This window comes from Symphodus melops (genome assembly GCF_947650265.1).
Source record: "Symphodus melops genome assembly, chromosome: 9".
In the NCBI taxonomy this organism is placed as follows: Eukaryota; Metazoa; Chordata; class Actinopteri; order Labriformes; family Labridae; genus Symphodus; species Symphodus melops.
The window spans coordinates 26,186,152-26,210,255 of NC_136699.1; the positions used below are offsets into that span (position 1 = coordinate 26,186,152).

At 44.8% G+C, this 24,104-nt stretch overlaps 2 protein-coding genes and 1 long non-coding RNA gene across 4 annotated transcripts; 1 reads left to right on the forward strand and 2 right to left on the reverse strand.

Annotated features, from left to right (window-relative positions):
* Window positions 1-8,273: 8,273 nt before the first annotated feature.
* On the forward strand, window positions 8,274-9,290 carry LOC306829629. 2 transcript variants are annotated; one of them, XR_013779876.1, is made up of 3 exons: window positions 8,274-8,356; window positions 8,948-9,191; window positions 9,231-9,290. It is a non-coding gene; the product is annotated as an uncharacterized lncRNA (long non-coding RNA). The 2 variants fall into 2 exon arrangements; XR_013779877.1 differs by having other exon boundaries at window positions 8,948-9,197; window positions 9,231-9,279.
* Window positions 9,007-17,095, reverse strand: nocta (nocturnin a). Its single transcript, XM_079352719.1, has 3 exons — window positions 16,561-17,095; window positions 11,283-11,576; window positions 9,007-10,538 (listed from the first exon to the last, which is right to left on the reverse strand). The coding sequence occupies exons 1-3, from the start codon at window positions 16,745-16,747 to the stop codon at window positions 9,679-9,681; spliced, it is 1,341 nt and encodes a 446-aa protein (XP_079208845.1). The 5' UTR covers window positions 16,748-17,095; the 3' UTR covers window positions 9,007-9,678.
* A 5,136-nt stretch (window positions 17,096-22,231) lies between these two features.
* Window positions 22,232-24,104, reverse strand: LOC306829606 (E3 ubiquitin-protein ligase TRIM39-like). The gene has a single exon (XM_079352712.1). It carries the CDS (start codon window positions 23,778-23,780, stop codon window positions 22,371-22,373), a length of 1,410 nt encoding a protein of 469 aa, XP_079208838.1. The 5' UTR covers window positions 23,781-24,104; the 3' UTR covers window positions 22,232-22,370.

Genomic DNA, 24,104 nt, shown 5'->3' on the forward strand with positions numbered 1-24,104 from the left:
AACAAACATTTTCACTAAAACACTTATTGATAATGTGTGCAACCATAGCAGCAATCATTGAGGCTGTAGGTTTGAGCAGCGTGCTATCAAGACAGTCGACCCCTGGTGGTTTATTTTCGCAGGTCATTAGAAGTAATTCCACTTTAGCAACCTGAAATTCAGAGCTACATGTTTTACGTTCCATGATCTTATTGATTAGATGATTGGTTTGATCAGTATTCTGTGGCTGGAAGTTTGTCTACTCTGATGATGAAATCATCACTTTCTAAGTAAACTGGGGAACATTTCGAACTGTAACCTTTTTTTTTATTGGTGCATGAAAATCAACGATGCTTTCTCTGGAGCTTCTTCTGACCAGTTAGCCTTCTTCATGTTACAGGTTTAAGAATGAAGTCACGCCCATCCTTGGTGCAACACTTTTATTTTTGTGGAAATCTGTAGAAATATGAAACAATACAGTTAGATCAGGAGCTTCTCCATCGGGTGCACACTGGAACTCATCACGTACGACTTCTGCTCTCACTAATAACATGATTTATCATACTCATTACGTAGTGAAAATACCCTGGTTAGTTACTCTAAACACATTAACCATACTCGTACATACAGGTAGGTAACACTAGTTATGGATACACTGTAAATCTACTCATCAACCTTTTATACAGTTGACTAATGCATGAACTCAAATCATGAAAACCAAGACACTAACATGCATTAGGTTCACATTAAATCAATATTAACTGACTTTATCTTAATACTCTCTTGTTGTGAATTATGCTGATGAACTACTTTAATGTAACTTAACTGGTTTTTAATACACACCCAGGTACAGCATTACTCTCACTATATTTCCACAGAATCAAACATTATATCTTTCAACACTGTGCAAACTCTTTTAATTATAATACTCTGACAAACTGTTTTTATTATAATACTCTGACAAACTCTTTTAATTATAATACTCTGACAAACTGTTTTTATTATAATACTCTGACAAACTCTTTTAATTATAATACTCTGACAAACTCTTTTAATTATAATACTCTGACAAACTGTTTTTATTATAATACTCTGACAAACTCTTTTTATTATAATACTCTGACAAACTCTTTTTATTATAATACTCTGACAAACTCTTTTTATTATAATACTCTGACAAACTCTTTTTATTATAATACTCTGACAAACTCTTTTTATTATAATACTCTGACAAACTGTTTTTATTATAATACTCTGACAAACTCTTTTTATTATAATACTCTGACAAACTCTTTTTATTATAATACTCTGACAAACTCTTTTAATTATAATACTCTGACAAACTGTTTTTATTATAATACTCTGACAAACTCTTTTTATTATAATACTCTGACAAACTCTTTTTATTATAATACTCTGACAAACTCTTTTTATTATAATACTCTGACAAACTCTTTTTATTATAATACTCTGACAAACTCTTTTTATTATAATACTCTGACAAACTCTTTTTATTATAATACTCTGACAAACTCTTTTTATTATAATACTCTGACAAACTCTTTTAATCTTGACCGAGACGACTTAACTTTGACTGAGCTGGTAACACCGGCTGTAGCTTTAGCATATTAGCGGGAATTAGCATGTCAATCAATCAATCAATCAATCAATCTTTATTTATATAGCGTCAATTCATAACAGGCGTTATCTCGAGACCCTTTACAAAAGCAGGTAAAGGACCTTACTGTTTGTCTGTTAACATTAACAAAAGAGCAGGTAAACATGCTCATTGTCATGTTTACAAAAAGCAGGTAAAGGACCTTACTGATGGCTATATTACAAGAGCCCAGCTTAATCTGTCAGAGCGTGGCAAGAAAAAACTTCCTTTTAACAGGCAGAAATCTTCAGCAGACCCGGATCATGATGAACAGACATCTGATAAACTGTGCTGGGCTTGAAAATGGGACAAGATGCAGAAAGAATATATATATATATATATATATATATATATATATATATATATACAGCAGTGGTTCCCAACCTTTTCCAACTCAGGGCCCACTTTTAAGTCTCAAAAATCTTTGTGGCCCACCTCCAACCCCATAAATACAAAAGCATTATAATGCGTTCTCAGAGCACTTTATTTTATTGAAGATTGAACATAAAGGCCTGAAATCAATACAGGAGAAACATATTGGAAGCTCCACAGTCACTAACACAGCATCTGTAACATCACCTCAACATAACCTTCAGTATTAGACACACGCATACACACGTACATCAATCAGCACCACATATATCACTGACACATAAATGACAAGCAAAGGTCTGTCTGTAACAGGCTAATAAACAATTGATTCATAAATAACGGAATCCTTTAACAATGTAGAAATGCATTCTCATAACAAACTGCAACGAAACAAAATGAAAACTTTTATAAAGATCAGTCCAACAACAGGCCAACCAGATGCTTGATGTCTGGGACAATGGATGAAAGTTTCAGTCGAAGATCTGGCTCAACATTCAGTTTGTTTCTGTACTTAGTTTTTAATGCCACGAGTGCAGAAAATCCAGTCTCACAGAGGTACGTGGTCGGGAAAGGCATCAGGAATCTCACAGCTCTGTTGGCCAGATCAGGATACTCAGAAGCAACGTGAAGCCAAAAGTTTGTTTGCTTCTGTGAGAAGACCAGCCTCAGCGCAGTGTCACATCAAAGATCCAGGGGACTATCTTGCTCTTTTGAATTCAGAGCGGCGAGGACCTCGTCACTGTGGCTGGCGAATGGGTTTTCTATCCAGCTACATTGCACGTCTGGGATGGGGAAGTAGACGCGCAGCTGGGTCCCCAAACCTTGCAGGTGCTCTCTGACAGCGTTGCTCACGATGATGGGAAGCTGACTCTGTTCCTTTGTCAGAAAATCAGCCAGATTTTCAAACGAGTCATAGTTTGACTTGTCGACACACTTAGCCCACAGTGCAAGTTTTTTTTATGGTCGCTTCCACTTTAATCTGGACATTGAACGTGTTCACTGCTGTCCCTTGAAGAGCGAGGTTCAGTCCATTTAAGTGGCTGAAAATATCAGCCAGGTAACCCAACTTAGCCAACCCCTCAAAATCACTGAAGCGGTGTTCAAACTTTGTGTCGAGAAAAAACACACGCACTTCATCTCGTAACTCAAACAGTGGCGTCAGTACCTTGCCCCGGGACAGCCAGCTGGTGATGATGTGACAGCTTTGATCGCCTCATCTAAAACATTCTGCAGATCCGGGGGCATTTTCTTTGTAGCCAGTGCTTCACGGTGTATGCTGCAGTGGACAGATCCACCTCTTTCACACGCCTGGGGTGCTGCCCCCCCAGCATCGCACGCGCTCCGTCAGTGCTCACTCCCACTGGACCAGTCAATCCCGTTGGAAACAATAAAAGTGTTCAAAATGTCAAATATTGCCTCAGCAGTTGAAAGCAGGTTTGAAAGACTTGCGATGTCGGTCGATTCATCCAGTTGGAGTGCATAGAAGCGGCTCTCTTTTATGCTTCGGATCAGCTGTTCCGACACGTTATCTGCCATGTCATCAATCCTTCCTTTGACTGTTTTATCCCACAATGAGACGAGGTTGATAGATTGCACTGCCTTCTCACCCAACATCACCTCCACCATCTGTTATGCTGTGGGAAGAATTCCATTATCACCAATGGAGTGTGGTTTTCCAGCCTTGAGTTGGGAAACCCGAAAGGATGCTTCCACAGCCTTCGTGTTCTGGCTGCTCATACACTCGATAACGCTCTTTTTACTTTGATATTCACTGAGCTCGTTCTCAAAAAAATCCCAGCGAAGAAGAAAAAACAATATAATGAAAAGAATATTTGAAATTCTTTAATATCTGTAGTGTATTTTACATGCGACAATGCAATATAAATAAGTATTTGAAGTGTAAATGTGCTGCTGAAACATGTGAGCTGTTGGTGTTCTTAAAGTTAGAGATTTGTTAACATCAAAGACAATGAAGGGGTCTATTTGGGGTCATTCCTTAAAGACTGTGATAGATAAACAGTTTGGTATTGAAGTGAGAACAGACTCTTAGGATACATTGGGGGAGATAAGAAGTCACCCCATGGTGACCTGTGTAACCTTTGAAGTCACATGTCCTGAGGAACCACAGGGGGTGCAGGACTGTAGGAGATGCACACCTGAATGATCAAAGCCTAAATAGAGTCGTAAATGTCCTGATGTTGTTTTGACCAATGCTGTATAAATACCAGGGTCTTTTCTTTGTTCATGAGGGATCACACTTGGCTGGTGACTCTCCCAGGTAACATGGCTAACCTGGACTGATGCTGTTTCTTGTCTTTGTAAATAAATGTCTTATATTACATGCAAGTCAGTGTCAGCGGATATTTCTTCATCATCTACACATCATCGTCAAAGGAGGAGGACTTGAGAAACTACATATCCTTTTAAACTTAACAAGTTTTAACATTTAAAACATTATTATTTTTGATTTCGCGGCCCGCCTGTGGCTGAGCCCATTCCTCTTCTCCCTCTTCACCCACGACTGCAGACCTGTACATGGATCCAACACCGGTACATGGATCCAACACCGGTACATGGATCCAACACCTGTACATGGATCCAACACCTGTACATGGATCCAACACCGGTACATGGATCCAACACCGGTACATGGATCCAACACCTGTACACAGATCCAACACCTGTACATGGATCCAACACCTGTACACGGATCCAACACCTGTACATGGATCCAACACCTGTACATGGATCCAACACCTGTACATGGATCCAACACCTGTACATGGATCCAACACCTGTACATGGATTCAACACCTGTACATGGATCCAACACCTGTACATGGATCCAACACCTGTACATGGATCCAACACCGGTACATGGATCCAACACCTGTACATGGATCCACCTGTACATGGATCCAACACCTGTACATGGATCCACCTGTACATGGATCCAACACCTGTACATGGATCCAACACCGGTACATGGATCCACCTGTACATGGATCCAACACCTGTACATGGATCCACCTGTACATGGATCCAACACCTGTACATGGATCCAACACCGGTACATGGATCCACCTGTACATGGATCCAACACCTGTACATGGATCCAACACCGGTACATGGATCCACCTGTACATGGATCCACCTGTACATGGATCCAACACCTGTACATGGATCCAACACCGGTACATGGATCCAACACCGGTACATGGATCCAACACCTGTACATGGATCCAACACCTGTACATGGATCCACCTGTACATGGATCCAACACCTGTACATGGATCCAACACCTGTACATGGATCCAACACCGGTACATGGATCCAACACCGGTACATGGATCCAACACCTGTACATGGATCCACCTGTACATGGATCCAACACCTGTACATGGATCCACCTGTACATGGATCCAACACCTGTACATGGATCCAACACCGGTACATGGATCCACCTGTACATGGATCCAACACCTGTACATGGATCCAACACCGGTACATGGATCCACCTGTACATGGATCCAACACCTGTACATGGATCCAACACCTGTACATGGATCCAACACCGGTACATGGATCCAACACCGGTACATGGATCCAACACCTGTACATGGATCCAACACCTGTACATGGATCCACCTGTACATGGATCCAACACCTGTACATGGATCCAACACCTGTACATGGATCCAACACCTGTACATGGATCCAACACCGGTACATGGATCCACCTGTACATGGATCCAACACCTGTACATGGATCCAACACCTGTACATGGATCCACCTGTACATGGATCCAACACCTGTACATGGATCCAACACCTGTACATGGATCCAACACCTGTACATGGATCCAACACCTGTACATGGATCCACCTGTACATGGATCCAACACCTGTACATGGATGCAACACCTGTACATGGATCCAACACCGGTACATGGATCCAACACCGGTACATGGATCCAACACCATCATCAAGTTTGCGGACGATACAGCGGTGATTGGCCTCATCAGCAACAACGATGACTCAGCCTACAGGGAGGAGGTACAGCCTCTGGCCCCCTGGTGCGCTGACAACAACCTGCTTCTCAACACCAGCAAGATGAAGGAGCTCATCGTGGACTTCAGGAGAGAAAAGGGAAGCACGCACAACCCCATTCACATCAACGGGATGGCTGTTGAACGTGTCTCCAGCTTCAAGTTCCTGGGGACCCACATCACAGAGGACCTATCCTGGTCCACTAACACCTCCAGTCTGGTGAAGAAGGCTCATCAACGCCTCTTTTTGCTGAGGACACTGAAGAGACACCACCTGTCTTCAGCTGTACTGAGGAACTTCTACCGCTGTGTGATTGAGAGCATCCGAACCAGCAGTGTCACAGTCTGGTACGGAAACTGCTCTGTCACGGACCGTAAGGCGCTACAGCGGGTGGTTAAAACAGCCCAGCGCATCACAAGGTGTCCACTTCCTGCCATCGAGGATATCCAGAGGAAACGCTGTCTGGGGCGAGCTCACGGCATCCTTAAAGACTCCTCCCACCCTGCCCACAGACTGTTTACCCTCCTGCCCTCCGGTAGGTGCTTCAGAAGCCTCCGGACCAGAACCAGCAGACTGAGGAACAGCTTTTTCCCCAGAGCTGTCTCTGAACTCTACCCCCCGAACTCTGAACTCTGTCTCTCTCTCAAACTCCGCCCCCTCCTGCCCCCCCCCCCCCCTGCATATCACCTCACATCCTTCATCCCCCCACCACTCCTGGTCACACACACATTATTGTATTATAGTATGTTCATATCACCACAGTAAGTTATTGATCTGTATCATATGTACATATTCTGTATATTACCTGTACACTAGTATAAGCATTTTCTCTGCACCTTAACCTGTATATTTAATCCTCTGTATACACTTATATTTATAGCATTTATTTATATTTATAGCATCCCAATAATCCATCCAGCCATATATACTTAATAATTCACTTTTTCTTTAACCACATCTGTAAATGTTATAATCACTGTACATAGAACGAACTCTTGCACTTTCTGCTTATTTGCACTTCTGGTGAGATGCCAAACCTCATTTCGTTACCGTATACTTGTTTATGTGTAATGACAATAAAGTTGAATCTCATCTCATATTCTTGTTGGTTTATTAATGACCTGTGATAATCCACAGGTGCACTCTTTAGTTTTGTTTTCATTGCACAGTTGGAGGAGTTCCAATCTGTATTTAAATCCCCCATGAAGTAAATTTCATGATTTGTGTTTCTGACATTATCCAGCAGATCACATATCTCATCTAGATACTCACTATTAGCACTAGGTCTGTAGCAACATCCAATCAGAAGAGGCCTCAAATGTTTCAAAGTATAGATGGCAACCTTTCCTCCTGATGGCTTCCTGTCATTTATAGAAGTATTATATCCACGAGTCCTCAAATGAAGCATCGAAATCGGTTTCAGAGACTGCTAATATGTGGATGTTGTTCAGAAGTAGTAGATGTGTTAGGTCATCTAATTTATTCCTTATAGCTATTTTAAGACCTTTCTTTGGTAGTTTATGTATCACACCAAAGATGAATATCATGCTGATCAATTCAATCATCAGAATAAAATCCATTCATGCTGAACAGTCGTTTCTCTTTTTCATAACGGCCTTCATGGATCACAACTGTCATGGCTGAATTTGTTTACATGTTAAGACTTGAAGGGAAATAGGTCCCTGACCTTTAACCTTTGTGCTGTTGGAGCCTTTTAGGAACGTCCAGTCACATCGGGCGTTCGTCCCCTCACCTTTGGTTTTGTATGAAGCGCGGCGGCGTGTGCTTTCTGAAACCAGTGAGACAGCTCAGCGCACACGGCCGTGTCCTCGTGCGTTCGTCCCTGAGAGCGCTCCTGTGTCGACTTTTCAACGGGTGACTGTGAACAAAGCAGGCGAATAAACGAGAACAACAGGAGTAAAATAAAAACTTTATTTCATGGATAGTAACGTCTCCTCTCGTGTGCGAGGAAGTCAGAGCAGCAACATTTTCACCATCAACGTCGTCGTTCAGAAAAACCGTCAAAGAAAACGTTAAAACACGATAAACTAAAATGATGGAAAGATCAAAAAATAAATCAAAGTAACAAAAGTTTAATGTGCGTTTTAATATCAATAAATAAATAACTGCAGATGAACCCAAAACACACCCGGCGCTGTGACTCTTAGCCCCGCCCACTTCTAACCACGTCAGAGGATCACAGGTCGCTAAAACTCACGCCGTTTTAATTTATAAAACATTAAGACGATCTTACCAGTACCAGGTCCAGGTCTGATGACCTGTTAGTTCAGACCAGGTCCAGGTCCAGGTCTGATGACCTGTTAGTTCAGATCGGGTCCAGGTCCAGGTCTGATGACCTGTTAGTTTGGATCAGGTCCAGGTCCAAGTCTGATGACCTGTTAGTTTGGATCAGGTCCAGGTCCAAGTCTGATGACCTGTTAGTTCAGATCAGGTCCAGGTCCAGGTCTGATGACCTGTTAGTTCAGACCAGGTCCAGGTCCAAGTCTGATGACCTGTTAGTTCAGATCAGGTCCAGGTCCAAGTCTGATGACCTGTTAGTTCAGATCAGGTCCAGGTCCAAGTCTGATGACCTGTTAGTTTGGATCAGGTCCAGGTCCAAGTCTGATGACCTGTTAGTTTGGATCAGGTCCAGGTCCAAGTCTGATGACCTGTTAGTTCAGATCAGGTCCAGGTCCAAGTCTGATGACCTGTTAGTTTGGATCAGGTCCAGGTCCAAGTCTGATGACCTGTTAGTTCGGACCAGGTCCAGGTCCAAGTCTGATGACCTGTTAGTTCAGATCAGGTCCAGGTCCAAGTCTGATGACCTGTTAGTTCAGATCAGGTCCAGGTCCCAGTCTGATGATCTGTTAGCTAGGAGCATTACCAGGTCCAGGTCTGATGATGCTAACAAGGACCAGTACCAGGTCCTGGTCTGAGGACCTGTTAGCCAGGACAAGTACCAGGTCCAGGTCTTATGACCTGTTAGTTCAGGTCAGGTCCAGGTCCCAGTCTTATGATCTGTTAGTTAGGACCAGTACCAGGTCTAGGTCCCAGTCTGATGATCTGCTAGTTAGGACCAGTACTAGGTCCAGGTCCCGGTCTTATGACCTGTTAGTTAGGACCAGTACCAGGTCCAGGTCTGAGGACCTGTTAGCCAGGACAAGTACCAGGTCCAGGTCTTATGACCTGTTAGTTCAGGTCAGGTCCAGGTCCCAGTCTTATGATCTGTTAGTTAGGACCAGTACCAGGTCTAGGTCCCAGTCTGATGATCTGCTAGTTAGGACCAGTACTAGGTCCAGGTCCCGGTCTTATGACCTGTTAGTTAGGACCAGTACCAGGTCTAGGTCCCGGTCTTATGACCCGTTAGTTGGGGTCAGGTCCAGGTCCAGGTCTGATGATCTGCTAGTTAGGACCAGTACTAGGTCCAGGTCCCGGTCTTATGACCTGTTAGTTAGGGTCAGGTCCAGGTCCCGGTCTGATGATCTGTTTATGAGAGATCTTTGACCTTTTGACCTTTGGTGATTTTTTTTATTGATTTGATGATGTCACGTTCTCGCGTCAGGTTCAGTTTTTCTCACTCAGTCCTCCGTTTGGTCCAGGGCTTCTGTGATTGGCCGCCTACATCAACCTATGAGGCTCCTCCCTGAAGCTGATGTCACAGAGCAGCGATAAGTGGTCAGAGGGGTAATGATAGGAGGGGAGGCGGTCTGGGCCGATCTGCTCCTCCGTGGGAATGTTCAGCAGGCGCTCCACACTCAAAGCATCATGGGAGTACCAGATGTAGTCCAGGGTGCTGCAGCTCTCTCCTGAGGGGCGGATCTTCCACGTGGTGTAGGCGGGCTCCGTCTGTCCATCGGCGCTCAGCAGCTTGTACGCGGAGTTCAGGCCGAGGGGGGAGGAGCTAAAGCGTCTGTAAACATCCTCTGAGGGCTCGGCGTTAAAGTCCCCGCACACCACCAGAGGGACGCCGCCTGACGCAGCCTCGCTGTCGCCGTCGCCGGACGTGATGCTGCGTAAGCTCTGCAGGAGGTCGGCACCCTGCGCGCTACGCAGCCTCTCCCAGCCGCTGCGAGCTTTCAGGTGCGTGACGGCCACGCACAGACGCTGGCCCGTCAGACGGCAGCTCAGCGTCTGCACGATGGCGACCTGGTTGGTGGGAAGCATCATGGCCGACAGCCGCAGGTGAGCCGTGGACTGCAGGGAGAAGCGCGAGCGGCGGTAAAACAGAGCGCAGCCGTCAGGACCGTTGTTCTGCTCGACGTCCAGACACGGAGACCAGGGCTTGGCGAGGAACGTGCCTTGGTAACCCAGGCTGGCCAGGATTGGCTGGAACGTGTCGTAGTAGTGGTCCACTTCCTGCAGGCACAGGATGTCAGGGCGGTAGGTGAGGATCTCCTCCAGGATCAGGTACTTCCTCTCCTGCCAATTGAGAGCGTCCAGCGGACAGCGGACAAACCCGTCCTTCCCCTCGCCGAGAGCTGGAAGCAAAGAGAGCGATTAAAAAAAAAAAAAAACATTTCATTCAAATAAGTCCAAACTTTCTGTCTCGAGGGGCCACAGGTTCGGTTTTTTAAATAATATTTTCAGGAACTTTTTGTTTTTTTGACCTCTTTAAAAATAACGTAAAAAATACAATAATTAGAGTGAGAAACTATTTTATTCTAATTTATAAAAAGATAAGGATTCATAGATCAGAATCAAAAGGTTCATAAAAGAGACCCTTTAATAAAAGAACATCAATACTTTGAATCAAACCTGAAACCTGCTCATTTATTTTGTAAAATCTTTCTGTATGTAGCGCAGGTCATTAAAGGGTTAAACAGCAGCCTGCTTGTTTGTAAAAATGAAGCAAAGGTTCATTTTCATAGTTAATAACTGTAATTATTTATTGTGTTTTTATGTTATTTTTGAAGAGGTCAAAATACAAAAAATAAAAAATACAAATATTATTTAAATTATTTAAAAAAACTAAACCTGTGGCCCCGCGAGCGATTCTAACACGACAACTTTGGCCTGCAAGAAAAAAAAAAAAAAAAAGTTTGGACACCAGCGATCTCGTCTCATATAAATAAATGAACCAAGTGATGTTTTCTAATCCTGACCTGCTGATAAACATCTTTACAGGGAATATTGAAGAGAACATCATGGAGTCCATCTATCTGAAGTGTGATCATGTGATCCTGACGCCACGGGACACGAAGCCCCTCTGTGTCTCACTCTACCTTGTGCCAGGATGTTCCACTGCATGATCCGGATGGAGGGCTCGTGTTTCTGGCGGCATGGCGCCGAGCCGCTTGGAAAGACCAGGTCTCTGTGTGGACGGGCCGGGCGCCTCTGCAGGGCCTCCTCGCACTCTCTGAGCAGCTGGTCCGGGTCGATCTCAGCCAGGCTCTGGTCCAGGTCCTCGTCTGCGTTCTCCTCCGGGTACGGGTCCGGTTGGGCCGAGGGGGGGCGGTTCAGGGTCTGGGCTAAGGTGCCAAACAACCTGCTGCTGCTGCTGCTGCCCATTGGACGAACTGGAGGAGACGAGACAGAGCGTCTTGTTAAAGTCAGGTGACTTTACCCCGTGCACTGACCCGTGGTCAGACAGAGACGAGTCAGTCAGACAAAGGAACATCTGTTCAGACCGCTCAGGACCAAGTTCCCTTCTCAGTCTCAAATCCTGCAGAGAGCTGAAGACCAGTTTCAGGCTTTTCCTCTTTTTTAATGACTGTGCAGTTTGTTTTGTTTCCTTATTCCCGATGTTTAAATAATAATTAAAATCTTTAATTACAAAGTACAAATCAAACATTAGTAATCCAGGTTTCCATGGCTGCACATAAGGAGTAAAGAACCCCGACAGCATGGGGGCCCCCAGTCCAAGGGACCCCCAGTGTTTCTCTTTTCCTACTGCACCTCCTTTAGACCACTTCCTGGTTCCCCCCCCCCCCCCTGATTGGTTGCTGTTTGCTCTCAGCTCACGTGGGTTTCTTTGTTCGCCTCCAGAGTCGATAAAGATGAACGAAACAGCCGAGCATCAGAAACGTTTGGATTCTTTTCTGATCCCAAAAACCCCCGAGGAGAGTCGTCGATCGAACCCGAGGTGAAGCTCTCCTCTCTCAGCGACAGAGTCAGTAATATAAGAGAGATGAACACACACACACACACACACACACACACACACACACACACACACACACACACTGAGAAGAAAAAAAAAGAGCCTGCCAACTTGTGAAGATTTAGAAAAAAGAAACCATCGCTCCTGTCATTGACACCACATTTGACCTTTGACCTCGTTAGGCTCCAGAGCAACAACAAAGAGAAATACTGCTGTTTGACGTTTGAGGACGAAGTCTGCTTGTGTCCTCTGACCCTCCTCCTCCTCCATGTCCTGACCCTCTCCTCCTCCTCCATGTCCTGACCCTCTCCTCCTCCTCCATGTCCTGTCCCTCTCCTCCTCCATGTCCTGACTCTCTCCTCCTCCATGTCCTGACCCTCTCCTCCTCCATGTCCTGTCCCTCTCCTCCTCCATGTCCTGTCCCTCTCCTCCTCCATGTCCTGTCCCTCTCCTCCTCCATGTCCTGTCCCTCTCCTCCTCCTCCTCCATGTCCTGTCCCTCTCCTCCTCCATGTCCCTCTCCTCCTCCTCCATGTCCTGTCCCTCTCCTCCTCCATGTCCTGACCCTCTCCTCCTCCATGTCCTGTCCCTATCCTCCTCCATGTCCTGTCCCTCTCCTCCTCCTCCATGTCCTGACCCTATCCTCCTCCTCCATGTCCTGTCCCTCTCCTCCTCCTCCATGTCCTGTCCCTCTCCTCCTCCATGTCCTGTCCCTCTCCTCCTCCATGTCCTGACCCTCTCCTCCTCCATGTCCTGTCCCTCTCCTCCTCCATGTCCTGACCCTCTCCTCCTCCATGTCCTGTCCCTCTCCTCCTCCATGTCCTGTCCCTCTCCTCCTCCATGTCCTGACCCTCTCCTCCTCCTCCATGTCCTGTCCCTCTCCTCCTCCATGTCCTGTCCCTCTCCTCCTTCTCCATGTCCTGACCCTCTCCTCCTCCATGTCCTGACCCTCTCCTCCTCCATGTCCTGTCCCTCTCCTCCTCCATGTCCTGTCCCTCTCCTCCTCCATGTCCTGACCCTCTCCTCCTCCATGTCCTGACCCTCTCCTCCTCCATGTCCTGTCCCTCTCCTTCTCCATGTCCTGACCCTCTCCTCCTCCATGTCCTGTCCCTCTCCTCCTCCATGTCCTGACCCTCTCCTCCTCCATGTCCTGTCCCTCTCCTTCTCCATGTCCTGTCCCTCTCCTTCTCCATGTCCTGACCCTCTCCTCCTCCATGTCATGACCCTCTCCTCCTCCATGTCCTGTCCCTCTCCTCCTCCATGTCCTGACCCTCTCCTCCTCCATGTCCTGTCCCTCTCCTCCTCCATGTCCCGACCCTCTCCTCCTCCATGTCCCTCTCCTCCTCCTCCATGTCCTGTCCCTCTCCTCCTCCATGTCCCTCTCCTCCTCCTCCTCCTCCATGTCCCTCTCCTCCTCCTCCATGTCCTGCTCTTCTTCAGGCTCCAGGAGCAGGAACAAACAGGATCGTCCTCACACGTTGGCTTCATGTCTTTCAGGCCCGAGGTCGTCCTCCTTCAGCACGTTGTTGCTAACGATGCGTTACACAAACAGGCCCGGGGCTGTTTGACCTGACGGGTGATATAACGCTGAGTCACTGGAATGACTTGATGGGACACTTTCTTTGAGCTGCGCCCGTCTGTGAGACGTCAGACTGACTGCAGGGACGCTGACGTGCTTCCTCTCTCCTACACGGACCTGAGGCTGCACCAGAACCTTTCTTCAAACTAACTCCACCTCAACCGGATCATCTCAGCCTGTGACCGGGCGATGGGTATCGAACCTCCAACCTTCCTGTCACCAGATGACGGATCAACACACAAAAGGTATCACACCAACGATACAGAGAACAACGTGACAAACACACAGGCGAGACATCAGCCTCCGATATCAGCAGACGAGTTTCCTCCTCCTGACTCGAGCTCACGTCCACACTGTGGACGTCAGAAGAGGGACAAACAGACCTGTCGGGCTTCACTCCGGATCTTTCCAGCACGAGCCGCACGTGTGAACACAAACACACATTCACTCTGACTTCACAAAGAGGTTGTTTTTTTCTCCTTTCAGCAGGTGCGAGCGGGCTGACGTGCACGCAGAGCTGCCGGCCTTCCTCACACGGAGGAGCGCAGGTTTCCCAGGTCAAACGCCGGAATGACCCAGATTAGAAGAAGTGATCCAGGCTCGTCTTACACTAACCCGACGTTGACGGTTCTGTGATTTCCGACGGCCTCGGGACTTTTGGGGCGGGGCCAGCAGCGACTGACGGACTGAACGTCTGATTGGCCAGGCTCTCGAAGCGTAGGCATCGTCTGATTGGCCGTGGCAGAAGACAGCGTTAGCGCCATGTTAGCCAGCTGGAGATGAATTCGGGATGCACTCATCTCCTCGACGCTGCTCGGGGGGGGGGGGGGGGGGGGGGGACAGGTCAGAATTCCTCTTTGTCGTACTTTAACGTATCCAGACCTGGAAAGCTCTTCGATCCGACTCCACGGCGTCTAAGAGGGTTGTAAAAGTGGAGCAGCAGCTCATGTAGTGTCTCTTCTCTGAAGGTTACATAACCACTCCAACAACCTGATTACAGCCGGAGGCCAGCCGAGCTCTGAGTCACATGAAGAGCTTTAACCTCCTGAAACCAGCAAGCTGCTAACTTTAGGCTCCTTTCAGCTGCTGATCAGGGCGGCTGTGTGTGATGTGTGTGTGTTGGTGCAGCCGTGACCTGACCACCGGCGTGCAAACAGAGACCTGACCTGATTCCTCCTGACAGCTTCTAAAATAGACTGACTGCATGATTTCAATCAGGCATCGAGACAGCCGACTGTCCTGTAAAGAATCTATTCAAAGTAAGAGTCGGGGTTTGACAGCGGGTCATATCGGTGATCTCATATCGACCAATCACAGCATTTTAAAGACTCTCAGCTTTGAGTTTTGTTATTTCACGAAGCAGCTCGACGCGTCCGTGAGCGAATGTGTCGACTGATACCGAACATTTTGGACCGATCTCGAAACTGGGAGGAGAAAAAAAAAACCCTCAGACCAGTATGAGGTGTGATCTGGTTCTTAGACCTGTAGAGACAGTCATCAAACACTTTATTTAACGCCGGCTGCTGGTGAGAGAGAGTAATGCAATTAATCGAGTAACATCAGTGTGTATTGGAGATAAGACATTGGATTAGAAGACATCGACTGATATTATTGGATATTTCTCTGACCTGGTGGTCAAAGATCTAACCTGACTCTGAGGAGTGAAAACAGTCGGGTGGTTTTCACATGAAGCTGATCTGCTGGACGCTTCCCTTCTATTTAAAGTCAGCAGCTAAATCCAGCGTGCTAACCTCACAGCAGCAGGTCCCGGTCGCTGCACGCGCCTGCAGGCCAATCAGAGCTCTCGGTGCGGTGATGTAAGCGGCGCAGCGTGAGAACGTCGAGAACATCCTGCGTCACCGCCGCACTGAGGATCAGTCCAACTGAGGCAGCCATGAAGGTAAAGAGCGGTAACCATAGAAACAGATGTGGAAAACCCAACACGCCGATCAGATGGAAGATCAAACAGCTTTCATGTTCATTCATTTACATCGCGAGTGAGAATCACTCGTATTATCTTCACTTAATAAATAAAAGTGCTTCCTGTTTACATCATCAACATGGAGAAAACCGTCTGTCACGGTCCAAAGCCGTTCATCGCCACCTGTTGGACCCAGGTGGGGTTTTTATGGGGGCGATTCCACGTCTTGAATAGGCATCTGCAGTCACTGTTGGTGAAAGGAATCCCTCTGATTGGCTGTTCAGATAAGCGAATCAGTGCACTCCATTTAAGTGCCAATCAGAAGTGGGCTACACGCTACATGAAAATTGTCTCCTTATTTATCTGCGTTTTTTTCTCGTCCTTTTCGGGGATGACGATTACAGACTACCGCCTCCTGCTGGCATGGAGTGTTATCTCCTCTCACGCACACACAGAACAACATACGTGGTGCTTGGTAGTGTTTAAGTGCATGTTTTTGTCAACGACAAAAGGCGCAGTTCGCCGACACCGCAGGCGGCCTTGGCCCCCCTCTGGTCCTTTGATGAGTCAGGGCCGTTAGGGAGGCTTTCCTACTGTCATTAAAAATATCATCGTTGTGTTTATTTAAGTTTGTGAGCCCTCAGGAGCCCACCTGCTCGTCTGCGGCCCCCCGAGCATGTTGACAAGCAGCTTGAATCACAAAATCCCACTGTGACGTCACAAGGAGAGCTAATTTGAAACGGAGCACTTTCCTCTGTGTTGCAACACGTAAATGTAGAGCACAAAGAAAGGACTGGATGATTTATTTCACATGCTGGTGGTCTGTAGACTCTCAGGTTATATAAACACACAGTGAAGGTGTTTTAGGATGTGTCCCCTTTAAGGTGAACTGTAGGCCTACCTGCTGTTGTCGCAGTGTTGGACACCCCGCTAGGTTTCATCTGTGGACTGGTCCCATTGAGTCCTCCTACACCGAGGTGACAGCACCGAGTCCCCGCCGGGGGACACGGTCTCCTCGCGCCTGGTCCCCCCCGCGAGGACACGCGCAGCTGGCCGAAGAACGCCGAGCAGCGCCGAGCCGGATTCATGCTTCCTGTACGGAAGATAAACGTTAGTCTTCTCACACCGACACTAACAACACCGAGCCATGAACAGAACCGAGAGGTCGAGAAAGTTCTCCTGTACGCGGTGTGCCCGGACACAGCGCCGGTTCTCTCGGTGTGAAGGTAACTGAAAGCCGGTAAAAGTTACATCATGTTTCTGGAGTGTCACGGAACACCGGTGCCTGAGGGGCGGACTGATAATGGACTAGTCCAAAAAGCTGAACCGAGATCACCAAGCTAGTTTAAATGACTATAAGTCTATAAAAGCCTCGAAGGAGACGTCAAGACTTTACTTTGTGTCTGGTTGATTTTCACACAAATACATCACAGAGCGTTGATTAAAGAATCTTTAATTAAGAAGCCCCCCCTCATGTCTCGAATGGTTTAACCCACACAGACAGTCGAGGCAGGGAGCGGACAGAAATGGGCGTGTCTTTCCACAAGCAGGCCAATCAGCGTTCAGTGCGCTTCTGCGACAGCAACGACGACTCTGACGTCAAAGCACGCGCAGCACGTGCTGTTTACGGAGGAGTCTCACCTTTCCTCCCCTCATATGTCTGTTAATAAATGTATTATTATTATTTACACGCAGTTTGAATTGTTTCTTAGCGCCTTCTTTTGTCATCACGTCACTTTAGTGTTATTACATAACGTTGGTTTTTTGAAGACACTTTTGTTTAATCCCCAAAACGAGTCTTTTAAATTCATAAAAATCTGCGTGGACAATCCTGTTAATGTTGAAAAAGAAGGAGCATCAGTTTGTCATCTCTTATTTTCTTTAATCAACATTTTTATTTTAAGAAAAAAGGTTGAAAGGAGTCAAAGACTGTGGAGGATCTTCAAGAACAGGAGGCTGAAGTCAAACACAAATAAATGACTGTCCTGATCGCACCTGTATTGACAAGCCTTCATGTGACTCACTGTTTTTCGTTTTTTTTTTTTGTGGTTCAAAATTGTCATGTTAGAATCGTTCGCGGGCCACAGGGTTGTTTTTTCCTGAATAATATTGTCGGGAACTTTTTGTATTTTGACCTCTACAAAAATAACATAAAAACACGATAAACGATTACAGTGAAAAAATATTGTGTTTCATTAAAAAAAAAAACTATAGTAAGGCTTTGTAGATCAGAATCACAATGTTCACAAAAGAAACCCTTTAATAAAAGGAAATTAAATACTTTGAGTTTTTCATTCTTCTTTATCGGTTTTTTATTCGTTTTTTTCAGAATCAAGTCTTTGATGTGGTTATTTTTTGTAAAAACTTTATGTATTTAGCTCAGGTTATTAAAGGGTTAAACAACAGTCTGCTTCTTTGCAAAAGTTATTCAAAAGTTCATTTTCATAGTTAATAAAAAAATGTGGAAAATAATCAAAACTGTTAAAAAAAGTAAGAAAATAAACATACATTAAACTGAACATTTTCTATTTGATGAATATCTTTCAGCCCTCGCAAACATGAAAAAGAAAAATAACTACATATTCCGTCTGAATGAGACATCGGGACAAAATCTTCAGATTCTTCGATTGAAGTCGAGGGCCGCAAAAAATCCCCTCAAAGACCATAAATGGCCCCGGGGCCGCACTTTGGACCCCCCTGATGTAACCTAGAACATTATGCCTTCTTTTTTTAGCACGTGTGTTTTCCTGTTTTTAATTTGTTTGTCTCTGTGATCTATTTGTGTTCCAGTTCAGACTTTTTTTTTTTCATTTTGTGAAGCAGCTTCTAACAAAGAGATTTAAAGGAGTTATATATATTATTATAAATAAAGACTTTCATAGATAAGTTGGTTGTGAAGAAAATGTGACCTGCAAGTCCGAGGTCGTTGAACTGTGTCTACAGAAGTGGAGGGGAAACCTGCACACAGAGTGCGAGGAAGAGGAATATATACTTATTTAGATGTACAGACTTTGTGTTGCTTGTTGACTGATCCTGATGTCAGTCAGACCTGATAGAGTTCAGCTGTGACTACGAGCAGGGAAAGCTTAGTGTGTCAAGGGTCCCTCATATCTGCATGTTTGCTCCAAATGGTCCAAATCACAGACTAGTTCAGTCGGATCAATATGAGCCTGACAATAACAACAACTTTAGGATGTGTTCAAAGCCTGAAGGAGAGGCTCAGACACAGAATCAGATGTGTTCTGTTAATCCAGCTCTCCTTCAGACTTCACACTTATAAGTGTTCAACCTAAGACCTGTGAGTCTCCCTGAGTACTAGTGGGGAGTTTTGCTGTCCTGTATTGTTGTGTTAGCATGCTAATGTTAGCCTAGAGTCAGTTCAAGCTAAACTAAATCTTGAAAGTTGTTACATAACCAGATGAAGGGTCAGTAGTGACAGGACCCACAACCCTGTTTCTCTGTTAATAATTCAACAGCCAGAGGAACACAAAGAGCTCCTCTCAGGTGGGACAACATGTGCATCTTTTTAAGACCCTGTTATATAAAGTCAACAGAAGGAACGATGAAAACAAGCGTGCAGTGACAACAACACACCGGACATCACCTACGTATATCTTGATGTAGGTGATGTTTACACATATATAATGTGTTGATTTTATTACAGCAGATTCTCTTCTTGGAAGGTTTCTGTCTGTATGTTTTACCACACTGACATGTTTAGGTCATGGCAGCAAATCAAGGTGCCGAGGCATTAATACAGAAGCCTGACATATTAAAAAATAGCAAGAATTTTTTTTTTAGTTGACCATGAGTGTCATGAAAGGCACCTAAAATGTATTATTATTATTATTATTATTATTATTATTATTATTATTATCATTATTATTATTATTATTATTATTATTATTATCATCATCATTATTATTATTATTATTATTATTATTATTATCATCATTATTATTATTATTATTATTATTATCATTATTATTTAGTAAAGCTTTTAACAAAAATGTCAATTTTTTTTGCAACATAGTTTTTTTGTATCACATTTGATACATCAGGCGTTTTTGGTAATGATACCCAAAATGTATCTTAAGATGTCATTTCAGTCATTGATTGGATTGATTAAATCAATCTTGTGTTGGTATTGTGGTAGGCTTAATGTAGATTATATTACAAAAATGTGACATGACTGTTCAGGGACAAAACACCTGATACACCTGCAGAATCATCTTCAATACACACATTTAACATGATTTAACTGTGATATAAAGAATGAATTATATGATATGAAGATATTATTGTATTATATAATATCTTAATATTCTAATATATTATTGATAATAATATTCTAACCATATCTTCTTAAACATTAGCAAAGATTTTCCTGCTAAAAGTGTGTGGATGAGTTCATGACATCGGCCATTTTGAAAAGGTCAAAAAAAGACCGTACACTGTCTGCTAATGATAATCCACTTAGAGGGCAGATTACATGTATCTGATTATATATAACAGGTTTATAAGGAACATTTTGATCATGTTGATAAGACAGAGGTCTCAGAAACTGGCCTGTCAAAGATGATAGAAATGGCTTCATAGTGTAGAGACTTTAGTTTTGGTCACGTTGTGGAGAGAAGGTCAGAGATCCTCGCCAGCAGGCTTCTGAAGGAGCCGGTGACGCTTTAGGCTGAGCAAATAGTGTAGGGTAAGAATTTTATAATTCACCTGTCCTTCAGGAAAAAAACGATGAAATTATACAATGTCCACGCCATTAAACGATCAAATTATAACCACTCATAAACTAAGTATGGTACCTGATGCATCCTGGGAATGTGGCGTACACATTATCTACATCAGTTCTATATTTGTTATTATTTACTTCCATGAACATTTAAAGCAAAATAATCCCGGCTGACTCTCAAACTCCTGGTAAAAAAAAAGGTTAAACCCACCCAGGTGCATGCTGGTCCTGTAGCTGCCTACACACAAGTGCTAAATGTGCTCATCACTGGGGCAGTACCTCCAAGGTACGCTCATTATCACTATAAACACAGGTACACTTTGATGATGGTTCTGTTTGTTCTCTCTCTCCCAAAAAAAGAGGATTTCAGAAGATTTTATGAAATTTATTGAAAATTTAAAAAAGGTGAAAAAATCTTACAAAGTCTTTTAAAACTCCAATACAAATCAGAAAAGTTAAAAATATATATAAAAGGAAAAAATAAATGTTAAAAATCAAACTTTTTTATTTTTAAGTTTCCGTCTCAGAGTCTAAATCCCCAAGAGGGAAAAGTTTTGTTCAAAGCGACGTGGAGTCAGTCAGCAAGAACCAAAAAGACTCTCAATCAACATTTTATAACCAATCTGTCTCTGTGAGGGTGCTTGTGTGTGTGTGTGTGTGTGTGTGTGTGTGTGTGTGTGTGTGTGTGTGTGTGTGTGTGTGTGTGTGTGTGTGTGAGTGTGTGTGTGTGTGTATGTGTGTGTGTGTGTGAGTGTGTGTGTGTGAGTGTGTGTGTGTGTGTATGTGTGTGTGTGTGTGAGTGTGTGTGTGTGTGTGTGTGTGTGTGTGTGTGTGTGTGTGTGTGTGTGTGTGTGTGTGTGTGTGTGTGTGAGTGTGTGTGTGTGTGTGTGTGTGTGTGTGTGTGTGTGTGTGTGTGTGTGTGTGTGTGTGTGTGTGTGTGTGTGAGTGTGTGTGTGTGTGTATGTGTGTGTGAGTGTGTGTGTGTGTGTGTGTGTGTGAGTGTGTATGTGTGTGTGTGTGTGAGTGTGTGTGTGTGTGTGTGTGTGTGTGTGTGCTTTGTATCAGGACATGGTGCACTAAAACCTGTCCATCTTCAGGGTTCCTTCATCACACAAACAGGATGTTTACGTATGAGCAAACAAAAACAGAAAGGATTATATGAAAGGTTTAAATGGATTAAATGATCATCAGAAATCAGAAATTACTAAACAGATTCACCAAATTACATGAGCAACAACATAATGAGTAAGGTGTTGATGTTACCTAAAAAAACAAACATGACAATTTCATATATGTAGTTGGAATACAAACGGTTTAAACAATCCTGTCATCTTTTCAGACACAGCGTGGAAATAACTTTCATACAGCTTCTTAAATCAGCACTAATATATCGCCACATCTTCATCCTTTGAATCACAATTTAAATGTATCAATTTCTAAAAGTCATCGCAGCCCTGACGGCCGCATAACATACTAATATATATATATTAGTATATATATATCTGATCACAACTTTTATGGAAAGCAGGGATGCAAGAATACACAATAATTATTGGTGCTGATGTGAATGCTATTTTGGATGCATCGCTTGGTAGCTCATCACATCCTGTTAATCAATAAATGCAAAAAATGTCAAGTAATGCATTCAAAAATCTGCTGTCAGATGACAATTCACTTTCCTCTCAGACAGACACAAGAATTACTCTAAAATAGATTCTTTACTAGCTCCAGCTTCTGCTTACTCCAAAATGCAAAACACTGAAATAAGGCTTTGTGTGTGTGTGTGTATATATATATATATACATATATATATATATATATATATAGCTCATTCCCTGCACATGTTGTTCTTTACATCGATGTTTTCCTTCAGATTCTGTTTGGAAGAGGACGACTGATGTCTGAAATAGTTTTCAGCCAATATCACAAAATCTAAAAACATTGAACAGAGTCAGTTAACTTCATCATCTTTATTGTTCCAGTGTTACACAGACCTTCAGAGGTAATATCTTCAGAGGATGTGACTCAACATTATAAATGTATGGGAAGAGCTTTTCAGTGAAAGTGTGTGTGAAGGTGTGTATGTGTGTGTCAGTGTCAGGATCAGAGAATGACAGCGTTCCTCTGTCCCAGTCCAGATTCACTCTGATCCTCTGAGGTCGTCCTCTCACTGACAGAACAGTGTCTTCATCTGACGGGGAGCATGCGCTGTATTTACCATCCCAACACTGTAGTCTCCATAATCCAGAGTCTACGTCTTCCTTCCTGTCAGCAGACTCTTCAAACACGGCAACTTCCCAGAATGTGTTCTGTCCAACCTGGACGTCCCAGCTGTGAGTCCCTGAGTCGAAGCCCTCAGAGCCCAGGACAGAGCTGCCGTATCCAAACCTCTCTGGATTATCAGGAACCTCCAGCTCCTCCTCTCTTTCCACCACGCTGGTCCCACAGGTCAGATCTTCAGACACAGTGAGTCCTGGACCAGCGGTGTTTGGGTCCAGGATCACAGGACTGTAGGAGACCATGTCCTTCATCTTGGTCCAGATGTTGAAGCTCAGGTTGCCCAGGTGTTTGGCCTGGTCTATCAGAGCTCCTGAGGGCAGCTGTGGATCCTCCAGCAGGGGGCGCTGCTGGACTCTTTCCACTGCAGCCTTGTAGTTTTTCAGGAATGAGACGTCTGCAGCTCTCAGCTCGTCCTCTGTGTCTCTGACTGTGAGTGAAAGAGCTGCTATCTCTCTGCTCAGAGCCTCCATCTCCTCCTTCATCCTCTGACTCTTCTGCTCCTCTTCCTCCCTCAGTGCACGCAGCCTGGCCTCCTCTTCCTCTTCTAGAAACTGCTGAAGCTTCTTAAACTGCTCCTTAATCTGCCTCTCTGTCTCTGCAGCCTGGACCTTGATGTGTTTCCCTGTTTGATCCCAGATTTCCTTCACATCATTGAGGCCTCTCAGTTTGTCCTTCAGGGGCTTCAGTGATTCCTGCAGCTCGTCCCTGAGCTCTTGTGCAGCTTCATCCACGGGTCTGAACGTGTGGTTGCTGTGTTGTTTGGAGTCTCTGCAGACGAGACACACGAGCTGCTGATGATCCAGACAGAACAGGCTGAGTCTCTCAGAGTGCAGCCTGCAGAGATCCTCAGAGTCTGATGAAGCTCTCTGACCTCTCTGCAGTAAGAAGGCCTCACACAGGTTCTTTAACACCAGGTTACATGGAGGTTCTGGCTTTGAGGATCTTCTCTTACAGACTGGACACTCCTGGGCCTGCTTCTCTCTCCACCATCTCTGCAGACAGGCTTTACAGAAGCTGTGGCTGCATGACAGAATCACAGGATGTTTGAAGATGTCACAGCAGACAGAACAGCACAGATCCTCCTCTGAACAAGAAGCCATTTTCCTCTGAGTGAAGTCACGACAGGCCGACAGCTCAAACAGGTCGGACTGAGGTTCCTCCCCCTCCTCCACAGATTTTCCTCTAACTTACTTTCACTTTGACTCGTCTTTCTCTGAAGCTTTGTACAGCGTGCACTCAGTGACTGGTTGAAGTGGCAGTATCCCAGTATTCCCAGTATTCCCTCCTGAAGCTGTCGTCTCTTTTATTTCGTCCTTTTCTTCCCTATTTACTTCTGTGTGTTCCCGGAGAGAGAGAGAGAGTGAGAGAGAGAGAGAGAGAGAGAGAGAGAGAGAGAGAGAGAGAGAGTCTGTTTCCTGGTTTGT